This window comes from Manduca sexta, chromosome 21, assembly GCF_014839805.1.
Source record: "Manduca sexta isolate Smith_Timp_Sample1 chromosome 21, JHU_Msex_v1.0, whole genome shotgun sequence".
NCBI lineage: Eukaryota > Metazoa > Arthropoda > Insecta > Lepidoptera > Sphingidae > Manduca > Manduca sexta.
This window is the reverse complement of record NC_051135.1, coordinates 825,928-839,408: the sequence shown is the minus strand read 5'-3', so window position 1 is coordinate 839,408 and position 13,481 is coordinate 825,928. Positions and strand designations below refer to the sequence as shown.

The 13,481-nt window shown below is 33.0% G+C and overlaps 1 protein-coding gene across 1 annotated transcript; it reads left to right on the top strand.

Moving 5' to 3' along the window:
* The first annotated feature begins 204 nt into the window (after positions 1-204).
* On the top strand, positions 205-7,168 carry LOC115447803 (single insulin-like growth factor-binding domain protein-2). The gene is made up of 2 exons (XM_030175043.2): positions 205-351; positions 3,560-7,168. The coding sequence occupies exons 1-2, from the start codon at positions 206-208 to the stop codon at positions 3,666-3,668; spliced, it is 255 nt and encodes an 84-aa protein (XP_030030903.1). The 5' UTR covers position 205; the 3' UTR covers positions 3,669-7,168.
* Positions 7,169-13,481: the final 6,313 nt, after the last annotated feature.

The window sequence follows — 13,481 nt, the reverse complement described above, 5'->3', positions numbered from 1 at the left end:
ATAACTTACAACTATATTATATAACTATTTATAAAAAAAAATTATCTAACAAAAAAATTAAATAAAATTAAAGCTAAGAAAATGATCTCTATTGTTACAGAAAAGAAGCAGATCATCAATTCATCAGAAACGGAATGTACAAATGTGAGCCATGCAAGCCGGGCAGTGTGAAATAGTGTTGTTGTGTTGTGTGATGTGAGTGACTATGAGTAGGTGGGTGGCGATGGTGGCGGTGCTGGTGTTGGCGGGGAGCGTGCGCGGGTGGGACTGTATATGCAATCCGAGGGAGTGCGAGGTACTGGAACCGAGCGGCTGTCCGGGACTCGGGATAGTCGTGTGGGACCCTTGTAGGTGAGTTTACTTTTCACACATTTACCCATATCTTTTTATTCCTGAAGTGGTGGGCAGAGGCACAACTAATAGACCCCATTTTCGCCCTGTGTATTCCGCCCTAGCTGATGAAGCTCAGTACAGAGGGTCTTCTTCGAAAAACGAAATCCGTAGTTTTGGATGACGGTCGCAAGTTTTGTTACTACGAAGTGTTATGGATCCGATGAAGGATTCGACGACGGATCCGATCCGTTCATCGCAATATTCCAGATATGGCTATTTTAAGAATTCATAGGGTTTCGCCACCCCTTTTTAAAACCATATGCAAGCATAAAGTTTCACTGCTATTCCCAAAAAAAAAATACGAGGAATTGATCCTACCACTAAGGTAAGCTACAAAATGGTGACGGATCCGAAGTAAATTTAAATCCGAAGTTCGTTGTTTCGACGTTCGTTTTTCGAAGTAGACCCTCTGCAATTGACGAAAGACCCGCTATTTATCATGGGACAGAATGAGCATGACGAAAAGTGAATGCATTAGTTGCCGCTCTCCCCCTCTTAAAGTATATGTTTTCCGAAATAGACAATACTACGAAAATATACAATAGATAACACGAAATAGGCAATAGATTTTTCTTTAGACAATACTACGTCTCTTTTTAATAACATTAGTCTAAATGTATCAGCTCGTCGAATGCATTGTCGGTAGGGATAAATAATCGGCCTAAGATATCCAAATAATATATTGTCAGAATAGATCTTTTGTTGTAAACAAAATATTTTCAACCTTATTATGAAGACGAATTATAAGCATGTCTTTATACACCTTCATAAAACAATTACCTACCTAAGTATATTTGTTTTTTCCCATTAATATACACACATTGAATAACAGCTCCGAATTCAATTGTAATATTAGAAATAAAGAAGGTTTTTATTATTAGGGTTAATAATAGTATAACATGTAAAATAAAAGGAGAGAAAAACAAAATATATAACGAAATATATCACAATTATACCATGAGATAAATGAGCTCACCCATTGTGTTAACAGTGGGAACCCCCATTCAGCTTCTTGCTGCAATACCAGCCTGAATGATATTGCAGCGCTGATTTTTACATAAATATTAAAAAAAAACAACAAATAAACCAAGCAGAGAAAAAAACGTGGTGGAGACCTTTTGGCTTAAGCCTTCATTTAAGTATAAATGAGGCAAGACAGGTTAAATACTACGTGAAATAAATATTACGTAGAAAGTCATATTTTCTTGTTAGTGTTAGGTCAGGCATCGTATAACAGATCGTTAGCAAATTTGGCAACGTACAACTTTTTAACTTGAAAGTTTTTACAAGGAATGCGATACGATAATGGAATAACTTACATCGTATACAAAGGTTTTTATGAATTATAATGACTGAGACCATATGTACCATATAGATTCAGGACTTCGCAGACAATGTTTTAGTTATCGTATTGTAGTGATGGTTGTAATCATTTTTGGACTAGAATTTGGATTGAAAATTAGAATGGTAATCATGGACCGTAATCAATTATACAAATATCGGCTAAAATTCTTTGGCGTAACTACGGATACGAAGGGGGGGGGGGGGGTGAGCTGGCGGAAGAAAAAATAGAATTACCGGATTCAATGAAAGGCCTGGACTACGCAAGGTAAATAGAGGGTTTTTTGACTCCTCCCTACACGGCTGTCAAAGCTATGCTTGGATTAGAACTCCCTCATTTCCCAAAAAGACGGATATGCCCCCGTGGCCGGAAAAAAGTCCCCCAACTTTACTAGTAATGTAACGTGTAATAATATTATTCAATTTAGTTGAAAATCTTGACTTATATACTTATCTATCTTTGAATAGTAAATGATTATCGGATCGGAAATTGCTTTATAATTAAATCTCAACTTATATGTCGACACGCCAGAAGTAGCCGATCTAAACAGCTACAATCAAATAATTGCCCTGGGCTTTTACGCGAAAACCCTCCGCAACGAAAGACTGATCTACTTAGTTGAAGTTAGTCCGTGAAGTTCAAAATAAGGGAAGTCGATCGAACGACTAATGCAATTAGGTAACTTTAGTCGAGCAACTTTTCCGCAATTCCAAATAGATAAATACATGCAGAAGTTTCGAAATTAGATTTTATTTTGTTTAAAATGCTTCGGTATTTAATGGGTACTGGTATTGTAGTAGGAACTGTCACAGCGACCCATTTCTGCGACATGTTTCGATATCGTTCGGTCAGTTCTTGTTCCTTTGTAGGAAACGTTGACCGCAACTGAATGGTTTTAAACAACGTTCATTTCTGCACTGACAAGTGGAATGAGATTCAATTTTGCATTTATTTTTTCTTTTGTTATTGAAATAGTACGGTATCATTAATTTTTAATATTATAGTTATAATTTTGAAAGCACAAAAAGATGCAAATTTAAAAGGGATAGTAGTCTTTCAAACCTCAAAAGAATCGAATTCATTCCTGCCCATACGATGTAACCTTCAATGATGCGATGGCATATATGCGACCTTTTCACACAATACTATAAAATTCCTGTCGCTATTAGACCCTTTAGCGCTAGACGTTTGCGCGCCCACGCCCATCGCGGGCGAATGATATTAAACCACTGACCTGTAAAATTTTTCAGACTTCCAAAGATTCCAAGTTACCTTTACGACTGTCGCCTTTTATCGACGGAGACATTTGTAATACTATTTTATGCTTGACAGTTTATCGGCGAATGTTCTGAGAATATACAAAAATAGTTTTACAGTCCTTTTTGAAGATTGGCGAACGAGTAGACGGCTTCCTTACTTTGAGTAAGCAAAACCGGAATCGACTCAATGTCACGCGACTTTGTCAATGATTTATGTCATGTACTGACGAAAGACGATTATCCTTCGCTAGTCGACATAATTATTCTGGCCTGTTTAAAACCGGTAATATAAAAGCTTATCCCGTCATCGAAAATACTTACGTGGACCACTGTGGCGGGTTTTACACCTCGTGTAAGGTGGTCGCTTCCCGGGCATTGGCCCATTGTTTCTCATTGTGTCAGCCTCATAGTAATAAGATAGCCTCGCAGTATAAATATTACTTCAGTATAAAGTCAGCCTACACTACTACTACACAGTACGCTAATTTGACTTTTACTTGAAGGAAATATCTACGCCCTACAACTTTAGTCGTTCAGTTTTATAACAGATTATTTTTCCTTGCAGATGCTGCAAAGTATGCGCAAGAACTTTAGGCGAAAACTGCGGCGGGTTCAGCGGGACATGCGAGCCAGGTCTCAAGTGTTACGAAGGGTCGTGTACGCCGATCACGTGAACTAAACATACAAACATACTGTATTATATGTGTATAGTGTTGAATAGGAAACATATCGCTGACAAACGAAAATGAGAGGACCAGCAATGCGCGAGGACATCACACCGGGTGACAATAATCTGTTTAGCATCCAGCGATGCTTATTGTAAATGGAACGGTAATGGTTATCATCGACTAGGCCGGGTCGAAACGAATATTAAATACTGCGTTTACTACAAAACAGCGTCCATTAGGAAAGGGCGTTCAACACGGAATAGAAGCGATTCGATTCAGCTCTAGTCGACGTCAGCCTTAATTTTCCATCGATGAAATTTCATTTTCATAGTCATAAAGCTGCCACGGCTTGGTTCTGGCAACTAATCAAATTAGCGAATTTTACCAAATATATTTTATATAAAAATTGGATGTGTCGTCGTTTGTATCACCTGTACACGCGGATTACTTTCGAATAATGTAACGATGTTTATGTAATGTACAGACTACAGTATAATACCGTGTTAAAGTTAGTCTTATGTCGAATGAATGGAATTATGTTTACATTTTATAACATATATTTGTATCGTTATTTAGCATTTTCCTTTGTGATTCTATAATCTGTATTTTCATAACCAAACTGTATTCGACGTAATTAACATTATAACAGTGTATATTTTCGAGTAACATACGATCCAAACTCAATTCCTAATCAACGACATTATTTAAACTATCAAAATCATTGGTATCATTTAAAAGATATTTTGAATCATAATCAATACCTTTTAAAAAAAAACAGGATAACCTCATTAATACTGACAGATTCATCGACAATGGCTTTTTTTTTCTCTTTTATACGAGAACTAGAGTTTTGTTATTCAAATTGTATCATTAGAAAATGACGATTTGTAAATATCTTAGCTACAATAAAACAATCTGTGTTGGAAAAATGATTATAATCGGTCGTTTCATTAAGAGGTTAGAGTTTATTTTCGAATATTGACTTGTAAAATAATACAATGCATTAAATAGATCATACTCTAACTTTTGTACTTCAAGGATGCATACTGCGCCTGAACGCGTAGTGATGGCAATTTCAAGCCAATAGTCCACCGCCAACTAAACAATATGATGTGGCATAATTTCCAGTAGACGCACATGTGTGAAAAACTGGCTCAACTATGCGAGCTAATCTAAACTTACTTTTGTAAGCGGTGGACGATCGGCTTCATGGTTTTTTTTAGTTTTGTTTATCTTACACCCAATTTAAACTTGTATCTCAGTATAAAGCTATCATATTCCTCTGTTCTATCATATACCTCCACGCTGAGGAGGCTGTCATGCCAATTTCCCTGAGAAACAGTTTCTTTTTCATACCATCACTTGGTACTTGTGTACATTTGTGAATACAAGCGTAAAACAAATAGCTATCAGTAATTTAAAAAAAAATGTTTCATAACCAATATAATCATTATTTATTGTTGATCAAACCGGATTTCTTTTATTCGAAATCCAGCACTTTTTATGAAATCGTGTATTGTTTTTTTTAAGTAACACTTTTCAGACAGTTTGGATACTTAATGAAACTGCTGATAAATTATTTTCTCGCAATAAAAATATCAAAATACTTTACGCAGTATATATAAGATATTATTTATTATTAAGTTTACATTTATATTGCGGTTTGTGAAAATTAACATGTAATTATGAACTGTTGAAGCATGATCTAGTGGATCGCATATGTGAAGAATGTTGGGCGAAATTCCAAATACATCCAACTGATTACAAATTATATTTGCAGTTCATTGCATTCCATCAGGCTATTATAAACATTTTTAATTATACCAACATTATAAAGCCGAAATGTTTGTTTGAACGCGCTAATCTCAGGAACTGCTAAGCCGATGTTTTTTTTTTTTTCACTTATAGGAATCTATATTACTCGTGAATGCTTTAGCCTACTTTTTATTCCGGAAAACAATAAACCCCAATAGAACTTATTCACTCGATCGATGCTGCAAGCAAAAGCTAGTAATTTATAAGTATTCTTATTTATGTTTACTTCTTCGATCTCATTATTTAACAAAGAGAAAAAAATATGAGTGATTATTTCAAATATTGCAATTTTGTTTAACGAATTTAAGTTTAAAAGCTATATGTTCTAATGTCAAATATTACCCGTATTTTATAACTAACGTTTATACGAATATATAGTTACAATTAAAGGGACTGAGATCTCTATTCATTCGCTTGCTACCAGTAGTATTGCCTACCTATATCATTTAGCCGGAGGGCGTTCTATATTAACAGAATTTACATTATAATTTCCGGATACGAACCCATGCGAACATATCTTTGTAACGAGCTACAATCTCTCTTATCTTTTATATCCCGTGACTGTGGCTACGTTTGCCCTAATTTTATGAAGATTGCAATCAAATGTCGACAAAAGTGATAATTTATACGATTTATCCCTCCAGAATTATGTTACCAATCTTACCAGATAAACTTCAGATAGTACAAAATCCAAGCTGGTAATATTCTTTCCCGTATTTTCTCACTAGCAATTATAATTATTACTGGGAAGCTATACATGATCATTTTGACTTTTCGTTAATAAATGAAACCATATGTTCGCCTTTATCTCTGCTACCATTGAGCAGGAAATCATCCAAGACTAAAGAATTTTTTTTAAATGCAATTTTATTTTACAGATTTTTTTGATTATTTTTGTATTTTAGTGCAAATATGCGGTAAGTAAGTGTATTACTGATTAATCGTTTATGTTAGAATTATCTGAAAGTGTAAATAGGGGTGTTATGGCGTGCAGAATTATTATTTTTTTGTTTTGTTCTAAACTTAAAGTATTTTATATTACATTTACGGTTCAAGTATCTCATGATAAAGTATTAGTTTCAAGAAGATAAGTATGTGGTTTCATTTAGTAACGCAATATCAAAATCGCCTTGTACATAGCTTTAGCAAATACTTTCTATAAGTTTTTAAAGTCTAAACTAGTGAAGTTAAATCATTCACGAAGTTCCAGTATTAAACTAGACCGGAGCTGTAGTAAAACCTTGCGCGTATTTCGAATGATTCAATTACTGGTTCGTTGCTAACTTGTGACCAAAATGTATCGTCAAATCGATAACGTGACCAGCTCAGAATAATTCGGTAGACGGTTTTATGAATATATTTAAATTTCGAACCCCAATTTTTTTTACGAATATGGTTTATTTAAAAACGTAACACAAGTCGATCATTCTTCACAATCGATAAAAAATCTAAAAAAAAAATATTGATTTTTCAAAAATGTAATTAAAATATATCTATCTATTTCTGTGTGCTTCCAACTTACACGTAGTGATAAGCTAATGTTTTATCGTACGATATTGTCTCACGGTTCTGTAAATATAATCTGATTAGCATTTTTAAACTTGTATGTATAGTATAGTAACTATAATCATCAGTTGTATAATAATCAGTTGTAGATATCTCCGTATACTTGTAAGTTATTTAGGGTAAAATTGGAACTTGTGCGTATATTTTAATTAATGCATTTTGTTTATAAATGGTCTAATAATTTACAAGCAAAATGGTTGAGAAATATATCGCGTATAAATTATATATTTGATAAAATATGTGTAATAATAAAACGTTATTGTATCCGTGGAATTTATCATTTATAAAATTCAAAATAATAATATTAATTTTATGTATAAATATATAGAAATAAGTAAGTATGTATTTTAAATTTCGTTGTTTTAAAACTAAAATGTGATGAAATTGAATAGATTTTTTATTATCTAATTTTCGTTTAAAAATAATTTTATACCTATTTCAAGATATAATCAATTGCAATGAACTATTTACTCTATTTTGAAGTTTAGTTTTGTTTACAACATGCTTAATTTGTTTGGTTCCCAAAGTAATCGATTTATTTGTAAACTGAAAAACTATTATATTATCTTTTTTATAAATCATTTATCATACAAAAATTGTATTAGACTGTTGTATTTGTACTATTAACGTCATCAATAGATAAAAACTCATGAACTTATATTACTTGTAACCAATTTTACAAACATAAAAGGTACATTTGTGTATTATGTATAAAATAGGAGACGATTGCTTAACAGTATCTTACGCCTTTGTACACGTATCGTGTCGAAATCGAATCGTATGCGAAATCGTATCGTATGCGAAATTGTATCGTATGCGAAATCGTATCGTATGCTAAATCGTATCGCATGCGAAATCGTATCGTATGCTAAATCGTATCGCATGCGAAATCGTATCGTATGCTAAATCGTATCGCATGCGAAATCGAATCGTATGCGAAATCGTATCGTATGCGAAATTGTATCGTATGCGAAATCGAATCGTATGCGAAATCGTATCGTATGCTAAATCGTATCGCATGCGAAATCGTATCGTATGCCAAATCGTATCGCATGCGAAATCGTATCGTATGCGAAAACGTATCGTATGTGTCATTATATTTGTAACTAGTCGAAATTACGAGAACAAGAAACGATGGTTTTGAAACTACGTCGCATCTTACAAATATGTTCAATGTATGTAGTCGTAAGGTTCACGTACAGTTTTTAAAATACGTGATGCATACGATGCGTTTCTGTTACATGTCGTGTGCGGAGGGCCTTAGTCATAACCACATTGTATTTGTGATGATGTAAAAATGATCCAATGCTACTTGTTAATTGTGCACACATTGAATAAATAAGTTAAATTATTGTAATTTACTGTTTATTTTATCCCTCAACATATCAGTGGCGAAGGGTGAAATTTTCTGAAAAATACAACAGAACTTACAAGTACTAATACGCATAAATGAGATCTGAAAATCGTTCTAATAATCGTTGAATCGTTTGTTTTTATATAAATTACGCAAGGGAAGCCGGTAGGAATCGAGTTATAGGGACCTTTCGCTACAACATAATATACATTTATATTTCGCAAAGTATTTATACAAGGAGGCCTTATTCTCTATGTCACGTTATTTTGACATTGTGTCAAGTACGTAACGCATCGCGTCGCGTTTAAGACAATAGAAATTGATATTAGAATACCATACATCGCAAGTTTATTGAAGATTACACTGTCATAGACTAAGGCGCTTGATGTTAAGTCGAATTAACCAATAATAATATAATAAATAAATATAATATCAGCCCTGTATTATATACTGTCCGACTGTTGGGCACAGGTCTCTTCTACTACTGAGAGAGATTAGGCCTTAGTCCACCACGCTAGCTTAGTGCGGATTGGTAGACTTCACACACCCTCGAAATTCCTCAAGAGAACTTCTCAGGTAAACAGGTTTCCTCACGATGTTTTCCTTCACCGTTAGAGCAAGCGCTAATTCACAAAGAATACACACATAATTTTAGAAAAGTCAGAGGTGTATGCCTTTTGGATTTGAACCTGTGGATATTTGTCTCGGCAGTCCATTCCACACCCAACTAAGCTATCGCCGCTAAACCAATTCAAACATACAATATTCTGGTCAATGCTACTTATTCTGCGGCCGCATCTTTGAAAAACTTTTAGACACTTTAAATCATGATTACGATTTACACTAGAAATATTTTTCTAGTGGAAATGTAAAATGTACTTTATATAATTACAGATAAAGTCCATATAAATATAGCCAATACTTGGAAATGCCTTTACTATTTACAAATGAATATAGTATTGAAAGAATAAATAATAACGTACCATGTTTTATAACTATGGCCTCGACCTGAATAAACTGTTGTTCCTTATTAGGTAGTGTTTCAAAGGAATAAATTATAAGTTTCAAGAAAAGAAATAATGATATTGAATGTGAACAAGTGATATAAATAACATGATAAAATATAGAATAGGGATTTTTTTTTTCCAAAATGAAATCAAAAAGCAACAAAATATGTCTATTCAGTATAACACAGTGGATATCGTGTGATCATTAAAACCATATTTACAGAGAAAAATAATGTCCGCCTTGTTCCAATAACGCTTGGTAGTACATTAAATGAAGTATATACACATAATTGATACGGACATGTTATGTAGAATACATTTAGTTTTTCAGCCCTTAATTTGGTATAAATGAGACTGAACCCTGCAATAATGCAATTAAGATATACTTACATATTAATATTTTTTATTCCGTGATTTACAGCACCCTGCAATAATGTTGTTACGACATACGTATTAATATTTTTAATGCAATGATATACACAGTAACGTGTAACAACTGCCTCCGTGTTGTAAGATATTATTCTTATACATTATAGTATAGGAGATGGAGTAATCAGACAGACTAAATAATAAGTAGTAAGTACAAAACCTTAACAAAAAGGTATATATAATTTAATTATTTTAATATATAAAAACAAAATTACAAACATTTTATTTTGCACATAAATATTTAACCTCAGTTACTATTATAATCGCCGTAAACTCAAAATATACGAAACGTAACATTCTGGGCAACATAAAATACCATTGCAAAACAAGTTTAATTGTCACGGTCCAACCTTAATTTCGAAGTACGAAATAACTATCCACTTGATTCAAAATTGTGTGGGCACTGGAATTATTAAATTAAATCCCTTACCGAACTTAGACACTTCAAACTATGCGAAAACATTAAGGCAGCAATTTTCCTTTACCTAAATAACAAAAGCTATACTTTCCTCTTAATTTTCCATTTAAAATCACAAGTTGAAATAATCGCTTTCAGGGTGTTATTTATCTAAGGGATATTTCAGGCCCCGGTAATTAAAGGCGATTGTTTGAGTTTCGGGCTTCGAATATACATATACATATATATAACTTCATATAGTAACGAGGTATCGGCAATCAGAAAGCAATTTCCACGAATATTTGTTAATATTACGCCCAAAGTAATCCGTCAATAAAATTATCTTTGAATTTCAGTTCCCAATATTTATAATTGGACTCGAAAACATTTTGCCTTATTAATCAACGATTTCTTTCACGTGGAAACGGAATGAGAAATCATTTTTAACGGTTATTTAAATAAATATTGAAGTATGTACATATCAATAAACAATTTTAATTTATCTATATAATATTAATTATCTACGCACATAAGCTTAGGCTATTAAATTATAAAATTGTATATTTCACGTGGAAAGAGGAAATATAAAATATGTTTCCGTTTCTTATGTTTGCGAATATTAGACATTGAAATAAAACTGTTTGTCGGATATCTTATCTTCTTAATTGTAAAATGTAGGTAGATATTGCAACTTTGGCTTTCCGGATGACCGACACCTCAGTCCCCCCGTAACCATGAAGGCTGCAGTCTTAGAAACGTCAGGAAATAATTATAATAATATGTATAAAAACCGATTTCTATTTGTTAAAAGTATAGATAGTGTAATAGATTTGGATATTGCTTTGCACACACTTGGATTCAAACTTGGGTCATTAGAGACGTAAATTTTTATCCCTTAAGACCGCAATCACTAGGAAAATACACGCAGACGCACCTGTGAAGAAAAGCTGGTTATAAATACCATAATTGGTAAAATTATTATTTATAACCTAACAGCTATATTCGATAATAAATTTCCGTTCAATTAATCGTTTTTTATTGATACTCGTTAAAAATACATAAAAAGGATTACAAAGTCATAAAATTAATTAGTATGCAATAAAACTCCATTAAAGTTGGATTAAAAAGTTCGAATGGCCATAAAAATAAAAATTGGTTTACCAAAACGTCGAAAGTCGTAATAAAAATTTGTTTATGCATACGAAATTTCCATTTTGCATGTCCATTTTAAATTCATTATTAACTGTAAAAATTTTAAAGCCAATTCCATTTCAGTTTTACATTTAGTTTTTTACTTTATATGTTGTATTTTGCAATTTTACTGTAACTAAAAATGATTTGAAAATGTACGTTTGTATATAATAAACTAACGTTTTATTATATAAATAATAAGAAATAAATTAAAAGTATATTATATACCTCATCGCTGAGCACGGGCTTCCTCTACTACTGAGAGGTTTTTTTTTCAAATGATTCGCAAAATTGTAATACATATTTCGCATAATTATTACAATATTACTGTTTGTGTATACCGATAGGCTCTCGAAGGGTAGCGAGTTTCCGCTATTTGATACTTACCCCCCTCCAATTACTGAGAGGATTTAGTCCTTAGTCCACCACGCTGGCCTAGTGAAGAGTGTCGGACTTCACACTCGAACTGCATGTCATGGGTCTAGGGATACCGTTTCGTTACCAATTGGACTATCGTGTACTCATTTGTATAATCGGTGTATATGTTACCTAATAAAAAGATCCAAACCAAGGTAATCCTAAAATATGCAGATAAAACTTTAGATTTCCCAACTATAAATGGTAAAACTACGAAAATTCTGAAATCGTCTTTTCATACTTTTACCACCATCCACTCGGTAAATCTTACTTAGATTTTACTCCAAGGACTCAGTATATGTCAATTAAAACGCAAAATCATATAAACATTTATACTATATTATTTTTATATACCATAAAACATAAATAAAAATACTTTATTCATCATCGCAAAGCCATGAATGAAATGACACTACATTATTTACCACAATTACCTGGATTCTATTTATAAGTCCTAATATAACTTATGCCTTTTATAGTAATAGGCAAGGACAAAACTAAAGGAACAAACCGAGCAACTAGCACAATTTCTGCTTATCCTTCTGGGCCACAGCTGTGAACCACAAAAGCGTCAATAATAAACGTCTAAAGAGAAACAATGATCAATACGAAACTGTTCGTTGACAACGCTTTGAATATATGGGAACGAAAGACGATAACCTACTGCTTAATGTACTCGTGAGAAGTTTATAAAGTACATTATTTTTCCCTCCGGCGAATTCCTGGAACATTGAGGGGTCACATTCGCGTGAAATAATGAGATAAACTATTGATTTCTATTATTTAGAAGAGTCTATTACGGTACTTCAACCTTTTTGTAAATGTTTGCTCAATCAAGTAGCTTTGTATTGAAGGTTTTTTTTTATTTACGTGAGTATTTTTATCTGGATACATCCTTGCGTAGCATAGTAGCGATGGCAAGGTTGGCTTGCCCCGGGCTGCACTTTTATAGGGACGGCAAAATGACTAAAATAAAATCTTTGAAAAAATACTTTTATCGTTTTGACGCTTATTTTTGTTTTATAGAAATGTTTTTTATTGGTCTAGCTCGTTACTTATGGGTGACAATTTTTAGATTCGCTTGGGCGGAAAGAACTGAACACCACTGGAATACGTATGATCAGCCAGCCAATTATTTCTTTTTCAGTGTAGGTAGTTCTCGGCTTCATCTGTATACAAATCTATTCCCGCATAAAATATACCTAAATTAAGTAATTAACTAAAATTAAATGCACTATTAAGCGGTCAGTCTGACAAACGTATAATTTGAAGTCCTTCATAATAACTTTGAAATAGCAACAAATATTAGTTTTACTAAGACCTTTTATTAATATATGATTCGTCCCTTTGACCTGAGCGGGCGAAACAAGGACGCTACTCCAATCAATGAACAGTCAGACTCGGTTACACAAATCGGACCGAATATCGAGGAAAAATATCATCCATCCGATATATTTAGTCCAATTCGACGAACATAAAGCTATTGTTACACTGGTCCTTTTGATTGTAATTGTTGAACTTCCTATAATTACATTTGATAATTTTGAATAATGATAGATTAGCAATTGGGTCATGGGGTACATAATCACCATTGACGTTAACATGTACAATAGCAAAATTGTTAATGGTTTGTCAACCTATCA

Bases quoted from the DNA above. Each gene is read 5' to 3' on its own strand.
- LOC115447803 (XM_030175043.2), top strand. From the start codon at position 206: ATGAGTAGGTGGGTGGCGATGGTGGCGGTGCTGGTGTTGGCGGGGAGC. The intron at 352-3,559 runs GTGAGTTTACTT...TTTTCCTTGCAG, and splicing joins GTCGTGTGGGACCCTTGTAG to ATGCTGCAAAGTATGCGCAA.